The sequence below is a fragment of the Salvelinus alpinus genome, chromosome 2 (assembly GCF_045679555.1).
Source record: "Salvelinus alpinus chromosome 2, SLU_Salpinus.1, whole genome shotgun sequence".
Lineage (NCBI taxonomy): Eukaryota > Metazoa > Chordata > Actinopteri > Salmoniformes > Salmonidae > Salvelinus > Salvelinus alpinus.
This window is the reverse complement of record NC_092087.1, coordinates 79,723,414-79,745,935: the sequence shown is the minus strand read 5'-3', so window position 1 is coordinate 79,745,935 and position 22,522 is coordinate 79,723,414. Positions and strand designations below refer to the sequence as shown.

At 41.3% G+C, this 22,522-nt stretch overlaps 2 protein-coding genes across 2 annotated transcripts; both read left to right on the top strand.

Moving 5' to 3' along the window:
- The first annotated feature begins 2,101 nt into the window (after positions 1-2,101).
- Positions 2,102-4,275, top strand: LOC139567890 (PAX-interacting protein 1-like). Its single transcript, XM_071389494.1, has 5 exons — positions 2,102-2,226; positions 2,311-2,366; positions 2,451-3,998; positions 4,077-4,114; positions 4,187-4,275. The coding sequence occupies exons 1-3, from the start codon at positions 2,198-2,200 to the stop codon at positions 3,980-3,982; spliced, it is 1,617 nt and encodes a 538-aa protein (XP_071245595.1). The 5' UTR covers positions 2,102-2,197; the 3' UTR covers positions 3,983-3,998; positions 4,077-4,114; positions 4,187-4,275.
- A 3,038-nt stretch (positions 4,276-7,313) lies between these two features.
- On the top strand, positions 7,314-18,717 carry LOC139541364 (endoplasmic reticulum resident protein 27-like). The gene is made up of 6 exons (XM_071345948.1): positions 7,314-7,442; positions 16,935-17,147; positions 17,277-17,393; positions 17,629-17,754; positions 18,130-18,315; positions 18,643-18,717. The coding sequence occupies exons 1-6, from the start codon at positions 7,314-7,316 to the stop codon at positions 18,685-18,687; spliced, it is 816 nt and encodes a 271-aa protein (XP_071202049.1). The 3' UTR covers positions 18,688-18,717.
- The last annotated feature ends 3,805 nt before the right edge of the window (positions 18,718-22,522 follow it).

Here is a 22,522-nt window from a genome sequence, read left to right as displayed (position 1 = left end):
TTGAGTTTTTCAAACACTTTCCAAGTGTATTTCCAAATACATATTATTTAACTACTTATCTTTTCAAATAAAATAATACTTCCTTTGAATGTATGTGAAATGAATTTAAATATTTTAAATAGTATTTGAACCCAGGTCTGATTTAAGTGACATTCATTTGCGTTCCAGTTACAGTAGGCCAGCCTACAGCAGTGGAAGAGGGGAGTTAGTGCAGATTTCTAGACATTAAGGGCCGTACAATAAAGTAAAGAAGGATTGGAGCACTTGGGGTGAATATAAAAGAACAGAATGTCTGCCTGCTGTGCTGAAAGAAACAGGAGAAGAAAAGGAGATTGGAATTTTCAAGGCACAGACTTGAAATCAAGTATAATTATCAGAGATGGAATGCAAAGCGGAACCATCAGTCGGAATAGGGAAAACACTATTTGGCAGATTTAAGGGGGCTGGAGATATATGCATAGCTATCTAAACAGTTGCATTCGAGTTTATGTGTTTGTGGATGTGTACTGCAATCAAAGCTGAGACAACATTGGAAAAAAATGCTTCCATAAAGGAGGGTAGACGGTCAGAGGATGATGAGATGGGTAGTTGTCTTGTGTTTTATTTCATCCACACGAGGGAGACATTTTATGGAGATAGTGGGCACCTTCGAGCTGATCACTATTGTCAAGTCGGTGACAATTGTTGGTCACCGCCTTTCAAAGTGTGTTGCTTTGTGGGGATGAAACATTTCCGACTTGAGTCTATATGTCGACTGCATAAACTTTACAAAAATCTGCAGAAACTCCAAGTTTCTGCAATTGCTCTTCACCAACTTCATCCTATAGCCATCACCTGTCATGTGGGGGCTCCATTGTCAACCAATCATTAGTGTTTTTGTTTGACCCACGCGAACAAAGACATGACTGAAACAGGAATCAACTTGCTAAAATGCATATGTAGCCTACAGTGCATAAATGAATGATGTGATTGAGGCTCTCTCTCATTTATTGATTGTATAATGTGCACACTAATTATTTCAGTTTGTGAGTGGGTGTTGGAGACATGTTTTTTTGACATTATAAAGGAAACCTTTTATAAACAATGGCAACACTGCCATGGTGATCTGAGCCTTGCTGTTGGAAAACAACATTAGTATCCGAATTTCGGTTGTCGCAGATGCACCTCTCCTGACTTTACTTCTTGACTTTGGTCTACAGTCAGTTGCTTTAGCCCTGCCACTCAAACGAGCCCTACTATATGTTTGCCTCTGAAAAATTAAAGACTCAGATCATCAAAAGCCTATGTGTGTGCAGTGTTTGCATAATGTGAGTGTTTAATTGGCATCTGTCTGAATTCAGAATTTGTCAAAGATGTTGCGCTATGTGCAAATGAAACTGTTAATCATCTAATGTTGCTATGCTGAATGAAAAGAAGGCTGTGTAAAATAATGGTGCCTAACTGCTCATATAGCCTCTAATCTTCAAATGAACCAAGTGAATTTTGTACAAGCAATAATTTAAACCGATCAATAAGTGCCAAGACAAAATGTGTTTCCTACTTTAGAGCAGGGGTGTCAAACTCATTCCATGGAGGGCCTAGTGTCTGTAGGTTTTTGTTTTTTCCTTTCAATTAAGACCTAGACAACTACTGTAGGTGAGGGGAGTAATTAGTGGCCTTAATTCAGCAATCAAGTACAAGGAAGGAGAAAAAACCCACAGACACTCGGCCCTCCGTGTAATGAGTTTGAAGTGTGCTTTAGAGTAAGGGCTGTCAAACCTGTCAGGAACTCAATTAGAGAATCAACCACACCTGAGTAAATTACTGCATTCCAAATCAACCCCTAGCCCCTACACCTACCACTTAGTCACTTATGGGCATTTGAAATGATCAGATAGGTTTAAGCAATATGTTAATTGCTTCACCTTGCCTTCTGATAGGCTGGATGCAATTGTGGCCATATTGCTTATCCCTATTCAATCTTTTCTGATTAACAGAAGTGTTTAGTCCAGGGTGTAGGATTTAGGGGTCAATTTGGAAATAGAAATGTAATGTAGTTCAGTGGCTGACAGCTGTCCTTAATTACCAACGACATTAGAAGGGTCTGGGATTCCTTTAAAAGGAGCAACCAAAAGTCTGGCAAATATAGTAAAAGGGATATTCTGGTAGGACGTATGCCTACCATTAGTTCTGAATACTGGTGAGGTTTGAGGGCAAAATGGCTGCGATGATTGGAATTGCATTCAGGTATGTTTTGAGAAGTCTTGATTTAGTTTGTATCCCTTGTCCTTCAGGTAGTTATGTTTATAACATATATTATTTTTCCTTAAGCGTTTCTTGGCTTTGTTGCCTGCTAATTGGAGGGATAATGTGTTCTACATCAGAAGGTGAGTTCATTTCAAATGACAGCTACGTTGTTCCATAACCTTAAAAGGCTGGCATTTTTTTTAATATATTTTTTTTTTACCTAGGTGATTGGTCTCCTGCACTGGGTTCTAATGCAGCATGGCTCTATGCAGGATCACTTAAATCTCTAGGATATGGCAATTATAAGTCTCCAACAGCTCAAATGAAAGCGCAACAGAAACATCCGGCCTCCATCCTGCGGAAGGAACTTACCCCCATGTCCCAGCAACCTCAGCAAGTAAGATATCAAGCTCAAATGCCCCAGAATCAACCAGCCACTGAACTTCAGAAGCAACTGACTGCCATGAACCAGCAAGTGTGGCATCCAGCGCAAATGCCCCTGCAGCAGAAGCAACCGACCGCCGTGCCCCAGCAAGTGTGGCTTCCAGCTCAAATGCCCCTGCAGCAGAAGCAACCGACCGCCGTGCCCCAGCAAGTGTGGCATCCAGCTCAAATGCCCCTGCAGCAGAAGCAACCGACAGCCGTAACCCAGCAAGTGTGGCATCCAGCTCAAATGCCCGTGCAGCAGAAGCAACCGACCGCCGTGCCCCAGCAAGTGTGGCATCCAGCTCAAATGCCCCTGCAGCAGAAGCAACCGACCACCGTGCCGCAGCAAGTGTGGCATCCAGCTGAAATGCCCCTGCAGCAGAAGCAACCGACCGCCTTGCCCCAGCAAGTGTGGCATCCAGCTGAAATGCCCCTGCAGCAGAAGCAACCGACCGCCTTGCCCCAGCAAGTGTGGCATCCAGCTCAAATTCCCGTGCAGCAGAAGCAACCGACCGCCGTGCCCCAGCAAGTGTGGCATCCAGCTGAAATGCCCCTGCAGCAGAAGCAACCGACCGCCGTGCCCCAGCAAGTGTGGCATGCAGCTGAAATGCCCCTGCAGCAGAAGCAACCGACCGCCGTGCCCCAGCAAGTGTGGCATCCAGCTCAAATGCCCCTGCAGCAGACGCAACCCCCCACTGAACCTCAGAAGGAACTGACGTCTATACCCCAGCAAGTATGGTATCGAGCTAAAATGCTCCAGCAGCAAAATCATCTGGCTGCCATGCCACAGATGCCTCTTCTCATGTGGCATCCAGTTAAATTTCCCCAGCAGCAGCAGGAGCTGGCCGTCGAACCCCAGCAGCAGCAGGAGCTGGCCATCGAACCCCAGCAGCAGCAGGAGCTGGCCGTCGAACCCCAGCAGCAGCAGGAGCTGGCCGTCGAACCCCAGCAGCAGAAGGGCCTGGCCATCGAACCCCAGCAGCAGAAGGGCCTGGCCATCGAACCCCAGCAGCAGAAGGGCCTGGCCATCGAAGCCCAGCAAGTGAGGTATCCAGCTCAAATGCCCCAGCAGCAACCGAACCACATTCCTCAGCAATTATGGCATGTAGCCAGAATGCCCCAGCAGCAACTGGTCCCAATGTCTCAGCAGAAGCACTACGAAAGCACTGAAGGTGGTGCCTCTAGTAGTTCTCAGTTCCAAATCGGTTCCAAATCACACTACAAGAATGGCAGAACTGTCTTCTCCCAAACCCGCTACACTCCTAGAGAAGCTATGCCTGTGGAAATGCTCCCGTTGGCATATCTGAACCAAGCACATACCCACCACTAGTGAAGGATCCTACAAGGTAACATAACTTTAATCTGGTTTTAACTTTGCTCTCTGAATTTGAAATCCTTTGTACTAACCATGTATCTGCCAACAGGAAAATCTAATGGTGGATTCATCCTTCAGCAGCTGATGGTGAGACTTTTTTTAAATTGTCAAATTGATGACATAAGATTCTGTTGCTGACACTGTTCTAATTTCTTTCAGGTTTCAGTCATGCTTTTGTTCTGACCAGGAAGTTCTTGTTCTTGCTACTCTTGCACGATTGAATCAATAAACAATTTTACTTTCCAATATCTAGTGTCTTTGCAGTACTGAGGGTACTCTTGTGCTTGCTGATTTCAAACAGATGGTGTGGGTTACCAGTACAGTTGGCAGTAAAAGAATGTGGTTCAGTCTTCAAATAGCTGGTTTTTACCTTTGCTACTGGTTGTTCAAATTCCAAGATTGGCTCTACATTAGTGTTGTCAAGTGGTGAAATGTCTGACCTTCCTCATGTTCATACTTTTGTATGTTGACACCCCTTCAAATTACTGGATTTGGCTTTTCGGCCACCCATTGCTGACGCGTATAAAATCGAGCACACAGCCGTGCAATCTCCATATTCAAACATTGGCAGTAGAAGGGCCTTGATGAGCTCTCACTTTCAATGTGGCACAGTCATAGGATGACACGTTTCCAAGTCAGTTTGTTATATTTCCACCCTGCTAAAGCATCCCCGGTCAAGTAAGTCTTAATGTGACAGGCCACACAATCACACAACAGGGCTGTAGCGTGTTGTCATCTGTCCTCGGTTGCAACACTTAGCGTTCCAAACTGCCTCTGGATGCACTGTTAGCACCAGAACTGTTCAGGTGCTTCATGAATTGTGTTTCGATGAACAGCTGCACACAAGCCTACAATCGATATGTGCAATTCCACTTGTCTGTGGGTGTGGTGTAAAGCTCGGTGACATTGGACTAAAGCGCAATGGAAATGCCTTGTCTGGAGAGACTAATCACACTATCTGGCAGGAGAAATCTGGGTTTCACTAATGCCAGGAGAAAGCTACCTGCCTGACAGCATTGTGCCAACTTAAGTTTGTTGGTGTAATAATTGTCTGGGGCTGTTTATGATGGTTTGGGCTGGCCCCTTATTTCCAGTGAAGGGAAGTCTTAACGCTACAGCATACAATAACATTCTAGACAATTCTGTGCTTCCAAGTTGTTATAACAGTTTGGGGGAAGGATCTTTCCTGTTTCTGTATGAGTGCACAGTGCAAGGTCCATACAGAAACGCTTTGCTATTGGTGTGGAAGAATTTGACAGGCCTGGAAAGAGCCTTGAACTCAACCCTATCGAACACCTTTCTTTGGCATGAATTGGAATGCCAACTGCGAGCCAGGCCTAATCAACCAACATCAGTTTCTGACCTCATACTGTTGTGGCTGAAAGAAAGCAAGTCCCCACAGATGTTCAAACAACTAGTGGAACGCCTTCCCAGAAGAGTGAAGGCTTTTATAGCTGCAATTGGGGGGAGCAAACTCCATATTAATGCCCATGATTTTGAAATGAGATGTTCAACAAGCTGATGTCCATAACTTTGGTCATGTAGTGCACTTTAGATGTAGTTATGTAGGCATGCAATGTACACGTTGTTGAAAATCCAGACTTATTCTTCAACATCAGTCTGAGCCTTAGGGAGAGTACTAAGCTAAGATATGGAATTGTTTTAAACGTTCATACCATGATCAATTAGATGTATGAATTTTTTGGACACTTCATGTATCAACATTTTATCACAATGTTTTGCTAAAATATAGAATTCTGCCTTTGCTACTATAGCCCACAGAAACACCTTGAATAATACCTTTTTATAAATGGCAAAGTTTTGTAGTCTCTCCAATATCTAGGTGGTGGCACATTTAACCCTTTATGTATCACATTTTGCCACATACTTTGTCGGAATCCAGATGGTGAGTAATATATGGAATTAAGTAGTAACCAAAACAAGTGTTAAACAAATCAAAATATGTTTGGCTTTCTTCAAAGTAGCCACCCTTTGCCTTGATGACAGCTTTGCACACTCTTGGCATTCTCTCAACCAGCTTCATGAGGTAGTCACTTGGAATGCATTTCAATTAGAGTGACCCAGCACATTTTTAATGCCAGCTCAAGTGGACTTTCCTTATTTATTTAGTAAAGATGTTAACACATAATCACTCCGGACAGACAACTAAAAACTCATTATATAAATGTTGCAGCAGCCTAGGCTACTCCTAAAAAGAGATCTGGGATGAAAATGAGATGATTTTTCAGTCTGATCATGTAGGCTAATAATAGCAGCTGCGTACAGCCTATGCACCATGTCCATCTGGTCAGGGTAAACAATTTGGTAACGTTATGTATTTATAGTCCATTTGTGTGTCAGGAGAAAATGTTATTAAATTTGGTTTACATTCAAACTGGGGCTGGCCCGGCTGCCTATACGTTTTCAATCCAAAGTGAGTAACTGGAATGAATCAACATAATAGTGATGACAGATGTGAGTTAATGTTTAATTAGGCCAAATAATGGGAACATTTTGAAGTTTGTGGAAATGCTGGGTATCTTTGATGGAATCATGAAGAAGCATGTAAGGAGAGTACAGCCCAAAGACACACGTGTGAACTACCTTGGTAAAAGAATCCAGAACGAAATCATTGAGATGCTGGCAGAAGAGTTCCAGCAGACAGTGAGCTAAAAGCAGCCAGATATGTTTCTATAATTTTGGTCTGCACACCAGACAAGAGCAAAACAGATCAGATGACTACAGTGGTGCATTTTGTTTCAACCGAGGATGATGGGTCAGTGCGCACGAGAGAGCACTTCCTGGAGTTTAGTGAACTACTTGACGCAACGGGGTGGGCATGACAGAGTTGCTCATCTCAAAACTACAGAAACATGGCATCGCCATCATGAACATGAGAGTGCAGGGGTATGACAACGGGGCAAATATGCGGGGGAGGCACAGCGGAGTTCAAAAGAGAGTGCATAATATCAATACAAGGGCATTTTTTTGTGCCATGGAGCACGCACTCACTGAATCTGGTTCTCTCTGATGCATTATCGTGTTGCTTGTAGGCAGCTGAGTTTTTTAACACCATCCAAGAGATTTAGACATTTTTATCTGGAGCTACACACAGCTGTGACGTGCTGAACGAGCACGTGAAAGATGGACTCCCCTCAGAAAGAGTTTGCAGGTGGTGAGTTTGAACCTTTCACAAGCAGTGGCTCAACTGATCTCAACCAGGGTATTCCTCCAAGACTACCACTCCGATGCAGCTTTCGCTAGCGCATTAGCAAGCGCAAATGAGATGGCAGAGGAGATGTGTATTGTGCCCTGTTTCCGAGAGCAGCCCATTGGCCGTCCCAGGAAGAAGAGGAGTCTGTTTGGCTACGAGGGAGAGGATGAGCCTGTGACTGACCCTCAGCAGAAATTCGAAGTACATTTCTTTAATCAGTTTCTTGATTCTGCTATTCAGTCCGTCAACGAGGGCTTTACGCAGCTCGAATAGCACAGCAGTGTTTTCAGCATCCTGTACAACACCCCACCGTCAAGGACATGGACACTGTAGTGCTTACCAGGGACTCCGCAACACTCGAGAGGGCCCTTACGTACGGGGATTCCAGGGACATCGACACAAAAGAGCTGTGTAATGAGCTCAAAGTCTTGAACAGGAGACTGGTCAGTGAGGCAAAACCACTCGACGCATTGGAGTATATATCCAGACACCAAATGGCCTCCTTGTATCTCAATGCCTATGTTGCCCTGAGAGTTCTTCACACTCCCCGTGACAGTGGCAAGGGGAGAGCGCACATTCTCCAAGCACAAACTACCTGAACTCTACTATGAATCAAGCGACTCAATGGACTCGCCACCATATCAATTGATCATGAATTGTCTTACAAAATCAACCTCCAACAAGCAGTGCATGCGTTTGCTTCCAGGATGGCCATGTGAGTCAACTTGTCTTGAAGGGAAGTGTTGTTCATACACTCATATTCATTCTATCACTGAGTCATTTATTAAGATTAATTATTTATCGCCTGTTTACTTTGTATACATATATTTTCAAATAGACTACATCCTAATCTCTCTCTCTCTCTCTCTCTCTTCCTGTCTCTCGCTCTCTCTTCCTTTGTCGCTCTCTTTCTCACACTCACTCTCTCCATTTGATTTCAGGACCATGGACAGCTAGAAAGAAAACATCGCTGACTGCAATGTAGCTCAACAGCAGAGGAAAGAGGCCACTCTATGCGGGCCACAAATTAAAGAAATGCTGAAACTGATGTTGGACAATCAAATTCAATATGTAAATAAAATACATTTGTTAAGGCTGGGTCATTGACATGAAGCTTATTTTACACTGCTCCAACAAATGAGGCACTTGCTTCCAAAGCTCAAATGATCTGACTCCTTTTTACAGTTCTACAGGAATATTAAATGATATGTTAAATAAAAGTGTAATTTTATTGTGTCGTGGCATGTGTGATAACAGGTGGCATATTCTTTAGTAAGAAACTCGGTTTCCTCATATAGGTAGTTGGCTGCATAGTGATTGCAACATTGTAACTTTCCGGTAAGGGACCTCCTATATGTGCACTCGAGCACCAATCATCGAATTACATATATAACTGGAGCCTATTTCTTCCTATTCAAAAAAATAAGTGGTGAGCCTACCTGTTTGACAGACATAATTGTGCTATCCATAGATGTCGGTATAGCCAAATCCTCTAATACTGTCGCATGTACTCCTTAAATACCTCCGTGAAGGGTTTGGTGTATTTGGTTAAAACCAGGGCTCGAATTGAGTGAGGGTATCCCATACCCTTTGTTAAAGAAAAGGGTAACTACTGTTTGCTTTAAATGTAGAAAAAACTACATACAAGGAATCCAGATTATATAAAGCGTTCTATAACAATGCTTAACTCTGTGATACCTTATGGTAGAAACAAGCGTTCAAATGCCTGCAAAAGAGGTGACTCCGATGCATATGAGAATGTATTGATTCCTCTCTATGCCAATCTGAAGCTGAGCTGCAGCCTATAATATTCGATGAGCTATTCTGTCCCTATTAAAAAAAAAGATGTTTGTTTGAACCCAGGAAGCTTTTAGGGAAGCACTTCTGTTGTTGGGTTGTACAACGGACAAGTAGCCAGCAGTGGAAGCTTACATTTTTCTGCATCGGTGGAGCCTCTGTCTGGGTGGAAAGGTAACTTTTGAAAGTGTCATGATTAGATTCATAAGGATGTCTAAGATGTAATTATTTGCAAACAGCATTGCAAACAAGACACTCTGGTTAGACGTTGGAGAAATGGTAAGTTTGCTTAGTTCTCTGTCCATTCTTCCCTGAAACTTCTATTTTCATTATCCACCTTTCTTTTGAGACTTTTTCAGCACAACATTTTCTCTTGATTTCAAGCTGTTTTTCCCCAATCCCCTCATAAAAAGTTCATCTCACTAATGTAATGGTGACATTGGTGATTTTATCAATGTAATCATTAGGCTATGTTATTGACATTGAATTGATTATATAGCCTACTAACCAGATCTGTTAAAAATGTTGTTTAATTTGTAGAATATGCCTATGAATTGGGCTGCTATTATGTTTGTTCCTGCGACTTTTAGCTTTAAAAAACCTATTGCTGACCCCCTGCTGTACATAGTTTAGCGGGGATAGGAGGGGGGTCGTCAGTTTTTTGTCTTGCCTAGGGCAGCACAACGTCGAGGGGCGGCACTGAATGCAAACATGCATAAAGCCAGCTCAGCCCTGTGAGTTCTGTTATCTATCAGTTGTTGTCTCTTTGTCTGGGTCGAGGAACCCCCCTCTTAATCTAGTCTAAATATAATGAATATGAACAAGTATAAGGTAGCTACAGTTTGACAGGGTTTTCATCCCCCCAGCGCCAGTTTTCTTCAGGAGTTTTTAAAAACCATTTGACTTGATTAGAAAAAACTGGTCCCATCATAGCCCATATAAAACCCTTTTACAACTGATTAATCACTGTCATACCTTATAGGGTCAAGCGTTTTCCTGGTAATGTTAAGGTGACACCAGTCTGCTTGCAGTTGTCAGTTATCATCAGGTATGTGGATGATCAGGGCTTTATTCAGGAACGTTTCTTGGGCTACTTTGTCTCAAGTGGGCGACATGTGCAGTCTGTGTTTGACTTTGTGAATTCTGAGATGTCTGAGTTTAACTTCATGGAGAAACCCTTTGCCCAAACCTACGATGGCGCAGATATAATGGAATGTATCTGCTATTTGTATTTTCAGATAAATCCTCTACTAATTCCTGATTAAGAGATCTGGGGAAGTGTACCAAAAAATGTCTGTAGCATTGAAGGTCCCTAAGAACACAGTGTCCTCCATCGTTTATAAATAGAAGAAGTTTGGAACCACCAAGACTCTTCCTAGAGCTGGCCGCCGGGCCAAACTGAGCAATCGGGGGAGAAGGGCCTTGGTCAGGGAGGTGACCAAGAACCCGATTGTCACTCTGACAGAGCTCTATATTTCCTCTGGAAGTCCATCTCTGCAGCACTCCACCAATCAGGGCTTTATGGTATAGTGGCGAGGTGGAAGCCTCTCCTCAGTAAAAGGCACATCACAGCCGGTTTGGAGTTTGCCAAAAAACACTCAAAGACTATAAAACCATGAGAACAAGATTCTCTAGTCTGATTAAACCAAGATTGAACTCTTTGGCTTGAATGCCAAGCGCCATGTCTGGAGGAAACCTGGCACCATTGATTGGCCCAGCCATAGCCCGGACTTGAACACGATCAAACATCTCCGGAGAGACCTGAATATAGCTGTGCAGCAACGCTCCACATCCAACCTGACAGAGCTTGAGAGGATCTGCAGAGAGGAAAGGTAGAACCTTTCATTTGTAAATCATTATTATAACGCAAATGAAACCTAGAGTTCGGTTTATATAGCCATGGGGGAATGAAAAAAGTTGTGTATGTATTTGTTTGTGAAGATCTTAGATTACATGTAAAAAAAAACGAATCAATAAAAAATAAAAAAGGAATACTAAAATAGCCAATGTATCGTCATGTTGTATACATCATAACCCGAGGGGGGTCGAAATTGTTGTTCAGATGTTGCATGTACAGTTTTTAGTATCTAGATATTGTGTTATATGTTAGAATGTCTAATTAACAACTATATGGTATACATTGATAATATTGTTTTGTCAGAAATATATAAATATAATGATAAATATCATCTCTTCAGTGGGTCATATGATTGAGTGAAGTCTGGCCCAGGAGTGTGAAGGTGAACGGAAAGGCTCTGGAGCAACGAACCGCCCTTGCTGTCTCTGCCTGGCCGGATCCCCTCTCTCCACTGGGATTCTCTGCCTCTAACCCTATTACAGGGGCTGAGTCACTGGCTTACTGGTGCTCTTCCACGCCGTCCCTAGGAGGGGTGCGTCACTTGAGTGGGTTGAGTCACTGACGGGATCTTCCTATCTGGGTTGGCGCCCCCCCTTGGGTTGTGCCGTGGCGGAGATCTTTGTGGGCTATACTCGGTCTTGTCTCAGGATGGTAAGTTGGTGGTTGAAGATATCGCTCTAGTGGTGTGGGGGCTGTGCTTTGGCAAAGTGGGTGGGGTTATATCCTGCCTGTTTGGCCCTGTCCGGGGGTATCATCGGATGGGGCCACAGTGTCTCCTGACCACTCCTGTCTCAGCCTCCAGTATTTATGCTGCAGTAGTTTATGTGTCGGGGGGCTAGGGTCAGTCTGTTATATCTGGAGTACTTCTCCTGTCTTATCCGGTGTCCTGTGTGAATTTAAGTATGCTCTCTCTAATTCTCTCTTTCTCTCTTTCTTTCTTTCTTTCTTTCTTTCTTTCTCTCTCTCGGAGGACCTGAGCCCTAGGACCATGCCTCAGGACTACCTGGCATGATGACTCCTTGCTGTCCCCAGTCCACCTGGCCGTGCTGCTGCTCCAGTTTCAACAGTTCTGCATGCGGCTATGGAACCCTGACCTGTTCACCGGACGTGCTACCTGTCCCAGACCTGCTGTTTTTAACTCTTTAGAGACAGCAGGAACGGTAGAGATACTCTTAATGATCGGCTCTGAAAAGCCAACTGACATTTACTCCTGAGGTGCTGACTTGTTGCACCCTCGACAACTACTGTGATTATTATTATTTGACCATGCTGGTCATTTATGAACATTTGAACATCTTGGCCATGTTCTGTTATAATCTCCACCCGGCACAGCCAGAAGAGGACTGGCCACCCCTCATAGCCTGGTTCCTCTCTAGGTTTCTTCCTAGGTTTTGGCCTTTCTAGGGAGTTTTTCTAGGGAGCCACCGTGCTTCTACACCTGCATTGCTTGCTGTTTGGGGTTTTAGGCTGGGTTCCGTACAGCACTTTGAGATATCAGCTGATGTAAAATACATTTGATTTGATGAAAAAGTTTTACCTGCACCTGTATCGCCCGCCCTGCTGATCATGCTCTATCTGAACTACGTTACGCTTTCATTATTTTGCAGAAAACCTTTATTGCCCTTAAATTATTATTGAATACATGGAAAACTAAGTATATGTTGTTTTCTAGAGTACACAAAAATGATTTTAACGATTGAAGTGTACGTACCTCGTACGGTCTATCAGTATATACGTTAAGTTGTCTTTTTAAAAAACATATTGATGAGTTAGTTAATTAAGATGCTGAATATAAAAATGGGCTTCTTCTATAGAAATAGGTCAGGCCTCTTGCTTAATAGTACAAAGCAGATAACTAGACTATTGCAAAATCATCTATATGAATGCAGCTGCCACTTCATTAAAGCCTTTAGATGCATTTGACCCTAGAGCACTTTGTTTTATTATGGGTGCAGGTTCAGTACACATCCCTGCATTCTCTATCGTAAAGTAGGCGACCCTCTTTGAGGTCACGTAGGTCAATTCGTTGCTCTCTTTGCCTTTATAAAGCTCTTTCACATACTGTAAACTCCCTCTCTAGCTAACATTTACAATAACCATTAGATGTACGAGTCACAGTTATCATACACAGTGTCAGGGATTGCTAACTCTGGAAATCCCTTTGGTCTGTACAGAGTTCGGTAAATCAGCTCTTTGCCCCTTACTTGTGGAATAATCTCCAAGCTTCTCTAAACAGTGATGTTTTGGTGTCTCTAGGTTAATTCAGACTGCTGAATGAGGCCTGTTTCAACTTACTTACAAAACCTCTAAAGGCATTTGTGAAACCATTCAGTCATGGATGTATGTAAACATATTTAATACCTATTGCTTGTTACAGAATAATACTGTTGTACATTGAATAGCCATTCATCACTGTTACACCTTCTTGATGTGATGGTTCTCTATGTCTGGACATGTTTATAATCCACATAGTGTGAATAGTGGTTTCCAAGAAGTTATTACCACCCTAAACCTGAATCTGAAATGACCTTTATGATCTTTCTTACCACTATTACTTTGGGGTTCTAGTCCCCCTCTTTCAAAAGCCCCACTGTGATCAAATCTTTAACATTCATGATCCTTCACTATATTTATCCCTAAACCTCCCACAAGAACTATTGTCTATTGCTATTCTCAATGACCTTACTGCCAATATGAAAGTTTTATACACAGCTAAATACAATGTTGGAGACAGTTTCCTGTCTTTCGTTATGCAAACATTTATTAGATTATATTTCTCATTAAGAATACTGTTGTTTTAATTATATATGGCTCACGCTTTGCTTTGGTCATGTGTTCTCTTGTGGGTCTATGATTTTAATTACAATATAGACATTTTGTTCTTAGCTCAATTACTTAAAAGTGCATGTGGTCCCACCTGTAACGCCCGTAGTCGGGAGAAAGAGAAGAGGACCAAGGTGCAGCGTGGTAAGTGTTCATATTACCTTTAATAAAAAACGAAACACTTGCCGAAACAACAAAAACGACAAACGAACAGTCCTGTAAGGTGAACACACAAAACACTAAACAACCACCCACAAACACAGGTGGGAACAGGCTACCTAAGTATGGTTCTCAATCAGAGACAACGATAGACAGCTGCCTCTGATTGAGAACCATATCAGGCCAAACACATAGAAATACAAAACAAGGACAACATAGAACACCAGACATAGAATGCCCACCCAACCTCACGCCCTGACCAACCAAAATAGAGACATAAAAAGGATCTCTACGGTCAGGGCGTGACACCACCCCTCCCATGTGTTCCCAGGTACATATTTGGGAGCTCATATTCATTCAGGATGTAAGGCTTACTAGTTATGGCAAATGTTAGGAAAACTTGGTTGTTGTAACAAAACAAAAAACAAAACAAAAAAACAGCAAAGTTTTATACTTTGACCACATTTTTTCAAATACCTTTTATTTGGGTCTTTTTAATTTACTACGTTGATTGGCTCCAGCCCTTGGAAGCTCGGTACATGTACAAAGAAAAATAACACAATTCAACAATTGATGGATGGTGACTAAAATAATGACATTGCCAGTAGTCATGTTAAGGTTTTCAATGTTTTATTGGTGGAGTTTATGGATTTGCATGTGGCTGTGCATTATATGGTGCCGGCATAGGAAAGAGGATCTGATCATGCGTATTGGTATTCTTGATCAAGTCTTGATCCAAAAAGACACACAACTGTTATGGGTTTAATTCCACATTTTCTTGGTAGTGTATTATCATGGTATGAGACAACATAAATAATACAATTTAAGTTAAGTAAAAATAAACGATATTATCCTAAATTGAGAGATGAATAAAAAATGTGTTATCACATCAACATCATCAAAAATCTTTCACAATGTACCTGTTTTCAGTATAGAATGACATGTATACAGATTATATTATTCAAGGTTTGAAATGAACACAATGAGAAGTGATTTTGTAACAACAGTTTTGAATGGGTAATTGTATCAAATATATATCATTGTATGTTTTAATTAGCTCTCATATAAACTGTTTTCATCACTGCCTTGTAAACCCATTCTTGTAAGTTGGAGCTACTGTACGTGATTGTCTGGGGCTGCTGTACAGATTTGAGCACTTGCCAAGATGTTGACATTTCTGGGTATGTCTCACCTGTAACATGATATTAGTAAAGATTATGATGGTAATAATAATATTGTTATATTATATTTATAATAATAAAAATCTGTCAATCAACCATATGTATTTCTTAAAAGCCTTTTTTTGCATCAGCAGTTGTCACAAAGCGTTTTAGAGATACCCAGTTTAAAAATCCAAGACCCATCAATGCATTTGTCGAAGCACAGTCTCTAGGAAACAATCCCTAAAGTCATAAACCTAGGATTACAGTTTTTCTCAATTGCTAAAACACTAAAATCCATTGGCTGAAGACAGTTCTCAGTTGCCTGGACTCATTTAGCTAATTATGCAGTCTGTTGTCAATACCTTAAACCATTTCGCATGGTAAAACACAATTTGCAGATCTCACGTAGACTTTTCAGCAAAACTCTAAACACATTCTCATTCTCAAAACACATTCTGCACTCTAATGCACATGTCATCCATACTGGTAAACACAAGTGGCAACAATCAAATACAAATAGAGAACACATGTCATTGATTGAACACAACCACTCAAAATTGATTTAACGTCAGTTTCCACCGAGCTGCTCAGGTAAGGGAATGGTTTAACATCAATGGGCAGTTTATGAACTTGTACCTCCCTCCATACTCGCCTTTCCTGAATCCGATTGAGGATTTTTTCTCCTCTTGGAGATGGAAAGTGTATGATAGACAACCCTACACCAGAGTAAATCTGCTGCAAGCCATGGATTTAGCCTGTGGTGATATAGGTGAGGAATCATGTCAGGGCTGGATACGGCACACAAGAGGCTTCTTCCCCCGTTGCCTCAGGAGGGACAATATTGCTTGTGATGTCGACGAAGTGCTCTGGCCTGACCCAGCCCAAAGACAAGAAGAAGCACATTGATCACATGTTTACTCCTTTGATTTTTGGCCCTTTTAGTATTGTATACTGTAGTACAGTGCATTGTAGGCTGTATACTGTACAATGGACAAATTGTATGGCCCTGAACATTGTGCTTTCCATTTATTAACAGTACTGACTGCTCAATAGATTTTGACTGGTTGCTGGTTCATATCAACAAAGAAGAAGAATTACAGTATCACAGAGACAAAGGACAAGTTTGTGAGATGCAGGGTACAGTACTGTAAAAATAGGGGTACAAGGAGGAGGAAGAACAAAAAACAAAATTGCAAAGAGCAAAGCAGAGTAGTAATTTCAGATCAATTTTGAGCTACTTTGATGTAACATGTTTTATATAACATGTCATCAAAAGACAATGACGGAAAAATATGAATATTTTTTTAGATTAAAAATGTACTTCTCCCTGAGAATTGTATGTTTTGAACAATGTGTTTTCTATTTTTCGGTGTATTGTTTACTGACTGCTTGAGAGTGTATATCATTTTGATCACTTTGTTTATGATTTGAGAGCAGTGTTTGATTTTGAACACAGGTAAAACTGTTTTGAGGCGAATGTTTCATTTTGCGAGAGGTGTCAGAGGTTATGTAAATAGTGCTTGAAGATGAGGTTTTGGGTTTAATGTTTTCAGGAAATGGAGCAAGGTTTCTGAAATTGTGTTTTAGCAATTGAGAAAACTGTAATAATTCCCTAAAAATTGGATGTCATTGTATTTAATAACTGTTGCAATACAAAACATTGAAACCTTGTTAAATATTTGTTACTTTGGTATATATTGAGTGAATGTTAAATGGTGGACTGCCGTGTACCTGTTGGGGACCAAAATATTATTTCAAGACATTCTTTGAGGATGATTGTATGACAAATACAAGGGACCAAAATATTATTCACTGAAATTCACTTGGGCTAAGTGGCCATTTGAATCTCAAAAACAGACTTCAATAGTATATCACTGTAGTGAGTGTTATTAGACTCGAACATTCTCTCTCCCTCTCTGTCTGCCCCCTCTCTCTCGCCATCTCTTTCCCTCTCTCTCTCAGACTCCCTCAGAGGAGACTTTTGGCTACAAGGAGCTTGTGGAGGCAGCTAAGACTGTGAAGCATATCCCTGTGGCTCTGTACAGCGATAAGGAGGCATGGGCCAAACTCAGCATCGTGTCTGACGCTATCGCCATCTTCAGAAAGGTAAACTACTACACCACACCTTTCACTTTGTCCATCAGAAATCACCTGCTTGGCTCCCGTTACAACAACTTTGACAACAAATTTATGAAAAAATATCAACTGAAAAATGTGATCTATGTGTGTGTTCAGGCAGATAACCACCAAGACAACCTTCAGCTCTCTGAGACCAAGAAAGTGGAGGCGGACGGCCTTGCTCGCTTTATCACCATGAACGAGCTTCGCTACATCACCGAGTACAACCAAGTGGTAGTCACTGACCACAGCACTGTTCATCTACACCTTACACACTACTCTATACAACAGCACCTATTAACAGTTATACCAGCCTTGTCATGATTACACCTTGCCATCACATCTTTGTATTATTAGCCTTTCATGTTCAGTCATATAACCAGACTATACCTACAGACAGTTAATGTACTGTCACATGCTTGTGTTGATATCTATTTCCTATAGCTCTCTCTCTCTCCTCTCTTCTCAGACAGCAGTGGGTCTGTTCCAGTCTGAGGTGAAGGCACACCTCCTGCTCTTCATCAACAGAGGGAGTGGTGACTATAAAGAGCTCAAGGACCGACTAGGAGCTCTGGCCCCAGAATTTGTTGGCGAGGTGAGAGCAGGCAAGCAGCAACTGGACCTGAAAAGAGCGACTGAACAAAACCTCTGTTATATCGGCCATTTGATTCAAATCTTGAGATAATGTCCCTAATCCCCTATTTGGAATCGGTTCTTTTGAATCAACTATTTAATTGAATCTTGAATTTAATATGTAAATTGGATCATTGGAGTCAGATGTTTTGAACTGCTCTGTGAACTGAGAAAACCCTTACCAAATGCAGGAGATAAGGAACTGCCCATCAACAAAATTCATATATATATTGAACTACTCGTCAATAAAATCACAGATTTTAGTTTTAGTTTCTGTTGTCAAACGTATTTGCTACAGTGTGCTCTACTGAATATTACCATGATTTATTTGCCACAGTTCCTGTTTGTGCTGGTACACGGGGTGAGGTCCAATGAGAAATCTCTGGGCTACTTCGGCCTGACTTCACGTGACCTTCCCATTTACGACGGCGACTCAGATATGAAGTGGCTCATGCCCGAGGGAGAGATCTCCACCGAGCGTGTGCGGGAATTCTGCCAGTCACTCATACTAGGCAATCTCAAGGTCAGAGGTCAAAACAAACCTGAGTTCAAATAGTATTGGTTCTCTTTCAAATGCCTTTGAGGTTTGATTGAGCCTGCCTGGAGTGCCAGATGGACAGGGTTTGCACTTTTTGGACTATTCTATTGGTTCCATTGTGCCAGGCAAGCTCAATTAAGAGCAGGTAAATACGTATTTGAAAGAAAACAAATACTATTTGAACCCATATCTATGGCGCAGTATACGTTTCAGTGGCTTTGATAATATGTAGAAAGAGGCAATAAATTATACTGTGTGGCCTCCATTTAATGTATCTATATTGCTTCTCAAAAACTTTTTTCATCTTTTTAGGAGGTGAAGCAGGCAGGAGAACCTGATCCTAAAACGGAGTTGTAAAATAAACAAATAAAGGAATGTAAATAATTAGCTTTATGACAATAATTGTGTCTTTTTTGGTCAGTATTGATTTCTGCCTGAATCTTATGTAGGCTATGTGTGTGCTCTGGTGGGCACTGTATGTGTTTGTGAGGACTGCCATCTGCCATCTGCGAGTTGACAACAGCTCAGTGGCTACTCACCACTGAGATTATGGATGTGATGGTTACAATAGCAACTGACTGACCTCAGTAGACTAATAGGGCCTGGAGGGTCTAACAGAGAAAGAAGAATTGGAATCTGTCTTCAGAAAAAATAACAGTTGAGGATTTCAAATGCAATCACAAAGAAACAACAAATACAATAGAATATGATGCAGTATACTACAATACAATACAGATTTGTGTATTTACATGCAAATGCTACATTTAAGTGCAGACCTGTGTTCAAATACATGTACAGGATATTTGAGTGTCTGGTATATAAAACACTTTTTCAAATACACAGCCCAAAACAAGAACTTTTATTTTTGTATTTGAGTGGTTATTTGTAAAAGCCAAATAGTCTGCCAAATTGTATTATTTGACAGTATTTTTAAATTCTTATGTAAATTCATGAGAGTATATTTGAGTTTTTCAAATGCTTTAAGTGTATTTCCAAATATATAAAAAAATTCAACTACTTATCTTTTGAAATAAAAGATCAGAATACTTCGAATGTATGAGCAATTAATTGAAATATTTTAAATACAGTGGCAAGAAAAAGTATGTGAGCCGTTTGGAATTACCTGGATTTCTGCATAAATTGGTCATAAAATTGGATCTGATCTTCATCTAAGTCACAACAACAGACAAACACAGTCTGTTTAAACTAATAACACAAACAATTATATGTTGTCATGTCTTTATTGAACTCACCGTGTAAACATTCACAGTATAGGGTGGGAAAAGTATGTGAAATGTTGGATTTAATAACTGGTTGACCCTCCTTTGGCAGCAATAAACTCAACCAAATGTTTTCTGTAGACCTGCACAGCGGTCAGGAGGAATTTTTGGACCATTCATCTTTACAAAACTGTTTCAGTTCAGCAATATTCTGAAGCACACTGTGTTTGTCTATTGTTGTGACTAAGATGAAGATCAGATAACATTTTATGACAAATTTCTGCAGACATCCAGGTAATTCCAAAGGGTTCACATACTTTTTCTTTCCACTGTAGTATTTGAACCCAGATCTGATTAAGTTACGTACAGTTGAAGTCGGAAGTTTACATACACCTTAGCCAAATACATTTAAACTCATTTTTCCACAATTCCTGACATTTAATCCTAGTAAAAAATTGCTGTTTTAGGTCAGTTAGGATCACCACTTTTTTTTAAGAATGTGAAATGTCAGAATAATAGTAGAGAAAATTATTTATTTCAGCTTTTATTTCTTTCATCACATTCCCAGTGAGTCAGAAGTTTACATACACTCAATTAGTATTTGGTAGCATTGCCTTTAAATTGTTTAACTTGGGTCAAACGTTTCGGGTAGCCTTCCACAAGCTTCCCATAATAAGTTGGGTGAATTTTGGCCCATTCCTCCTGACAGAGCTGGTGTAACTGGGTCAGGTTTGTAGGCCTCCTTGCTCGCATGTGCTTTTTCAGTTCTGCCCACACATTTTCTATAGGATTGAGGTCAGGGCTTTGTGATGGCCATTCGAATACCTTGACTTTGTTGTCCTTAAGCCATTTTGCCAGAATTTGGAAGTATGCTTGGGGTCATTGTCCATTTGGAAGACCCATATGCGACCAAGCTTTAACTTCCGGACTGATGTCTTGAGATGCTGCTTCAATATATCCACATAATTTTCCTACCTCATTCTGCCATCTATTTTGTGAAGTGCAGCAGTCCCTCCTGCAGCAAAGCACCCCCACAACATGATGCTGCGACCCCCGTGCTTCATGGTCGGGATGGTATTCTTCGGCTTGCAAGCCTCCCTATTTTTCCTCTAAACATGACGATGGTCATTATGGCCAAATAGTTCTATTTTTGTTTCATCAGACCAGAGGACATTTCTCCAAAAAGTACGATCTTTGTCCCCATGTGCAGTTGCAAAACATAGTCTGGCTTTTTTATGGTGGTTTTGGAGCAGTGGCTTCCTCCTTGCTGAGCAGCCTTTCAGGTTATGTTGATATAGGACTCGTTTCACTGTGGACATAGATACTTTTGTACCTGTTTCCTCCAGCATCTTCACAAGGTCCTTTGCTGTTGTTCTGGGATTGATTTGCACTTTTCGCACCAAAGTACGTTCAACTCTAGGAGACAGAACGCGTCTCCTTCCTGAGCGGTATGATAGCTGTGTGGTCCCATGGTGTTTATACTTGCATACTATTGTTTGTACAGATGAACGCGGTACCTTCAGGTCTTTGGAAATTGCTCCCAAGGATGAACTAGACTTGTGGAGGTCTACCATTTTCTTTCTGAGGTCTTGGCTGATTTCTTTTGATTTTCCCATAATGTCAAGCAAAGAGGCACTGAGTTTGAAGGTAGGCCTTGAAATACATCCACAGGTACACCTCCAAATGAATCAAATTATGTCAATTAGCCCATCAGAAGCTTCTAATGCCATGACATCATTTTATGGAATTTTCCAAGCTGTTTAAAGGCACAGTCAACTTAGTGTATGTAAACTTCTGACCCACTGGAATTGTGATACAGTGAATTATAAGTGAAATAATCTGTCTGTAAACAATTGTTGGAAAAATGACTTGTGTCATGCACAAAGTAGATATCCTAACCGGCTTGCCAAAACTATAGTTTGTAAACAAGAAATGTGTGGAATAGTTGAAAAACGAGTTTTAATGACTCCAACTTAAGTGTATGTAAACTTCCGACTTCAACTGTACATGAAAGATCCAGTCACTGTTGGCCAGCCTACAGCAGTGGAAGAGGGGAGTGAGTGCAGATTTCTAGACATTAAGGGCCGTACAATAAAGTAAAGAAGGATTGGAGCACTTGGGGTGAATATAAAAGACCAGAAAAAAGACCAGATTATCTGACTGCTGTGCTGAAAGAAACAGGAGAAGAAAACAACACACCAAAGAGAAGGAAAAGTTGATCCAAATAAATTCCTTAAAAAGTGGATGGGAATTTTCAAGGCAAAGACTTGGAATTAAGGATAATTAGTAGGGATGGAGTGCCAAGCGGAAACATCAGACAGAATAGGGAAAATACTACTTGGCAGATGTTGAGTTTGAAAGGGCTGGAGATGTATGCATAGCTACAGTATCTAAACAGCTGCATTCGAGTGTCTGTGTTTGTGGATGTGTACTGCAATCAAAGTTGAGACAACATTGGAAAAAATGCGTCCACAAAAGAGGGTAGACGATCAGAGGATGATGTGATGGGTTGTTGTCTTGTGTTTTATTTCATCCACATGAGGGAGACATTTCATGGAGATAGTGGGCACCTTCTAGGGGATCACTGTTGTCAAGTCGGTGACAATTGTTGGTCACCTCCTTTGAAAGTGTGTTGCATTCTAGGGCTAAAACATTTCTGACGTGGGTCTATATGTAGACTGCATGAACTTGACAAAAGTCATGTGATCAAAGGTCATGAAGATTTGACTCCAAGTTTCTGCAGTTGCTCTTCACCAACCTCCTCCTGCATCCATCACCTGCATTGTGGGTGGCTCTATTGTCAACCAATCATTAGTGTTTTTGTTCGACCCATGCAAATGTGACCAAAAACATGACTGAAACAGGAACCAACTTGCTAAAATTCATGTGTAGCCTACAGTGCATAAATTAATGATGTGATTGAGGCTCTCTCTCATTTATTGATTGTATAATGTACACACTAATTATTTCAG

What these genes read in the sequence shown, in the direction of transcription:
- LOC139567890 (XM_071389494.1), top strand. Translation starts at nt 2,198, where the DNA reads ATGGCTGCGATGATTGGAATTGCATTCAG. An exon ending in ATGATTGGAATTGCATTCAG is followed by an intron (nt 2,227 to 2,310) that starts GTATGTTTTGAG and finishes TTTTTCCTTAAG; the next exon opens with CGTTTCTTGGCTTTGTTGCC. An exon ending in AATGTGTTCTACATCAGAAG is followed by an intron (nt 2,367 to 2,450) that starts GTGAGTTCATTT and finishes TTTTTTACCTAG; the next exon opens with GTGATTGGTCTCCTGCACTG.
- LOC139541364 (XM_071345948.1), top strand. Translation starts at nt 7,314, where the DNA reads ATGGCAGAGGAGATGTGTATTGTGCCCTGTTTCCGAGAGCAGCCCATT. An exon ending in ACCCTCAGCAGAAATTCGAA is followed by an intron (nt 7,443 to 16,934) that starts GTACATTTCTTT and finishes GAGTGTTATTAG; the next exon opens with ACTCGAACATTCTCTCTCCC. An exon ending in TCATACTAGGCAATCTCAAG is followed by an intron (nt 18,316 to 18,642) that starts GTCAGAGGTCAA and finishes TCATCTTTTTAG; the next exon opens with GAGGTGAAGCAGGCAGGAGA.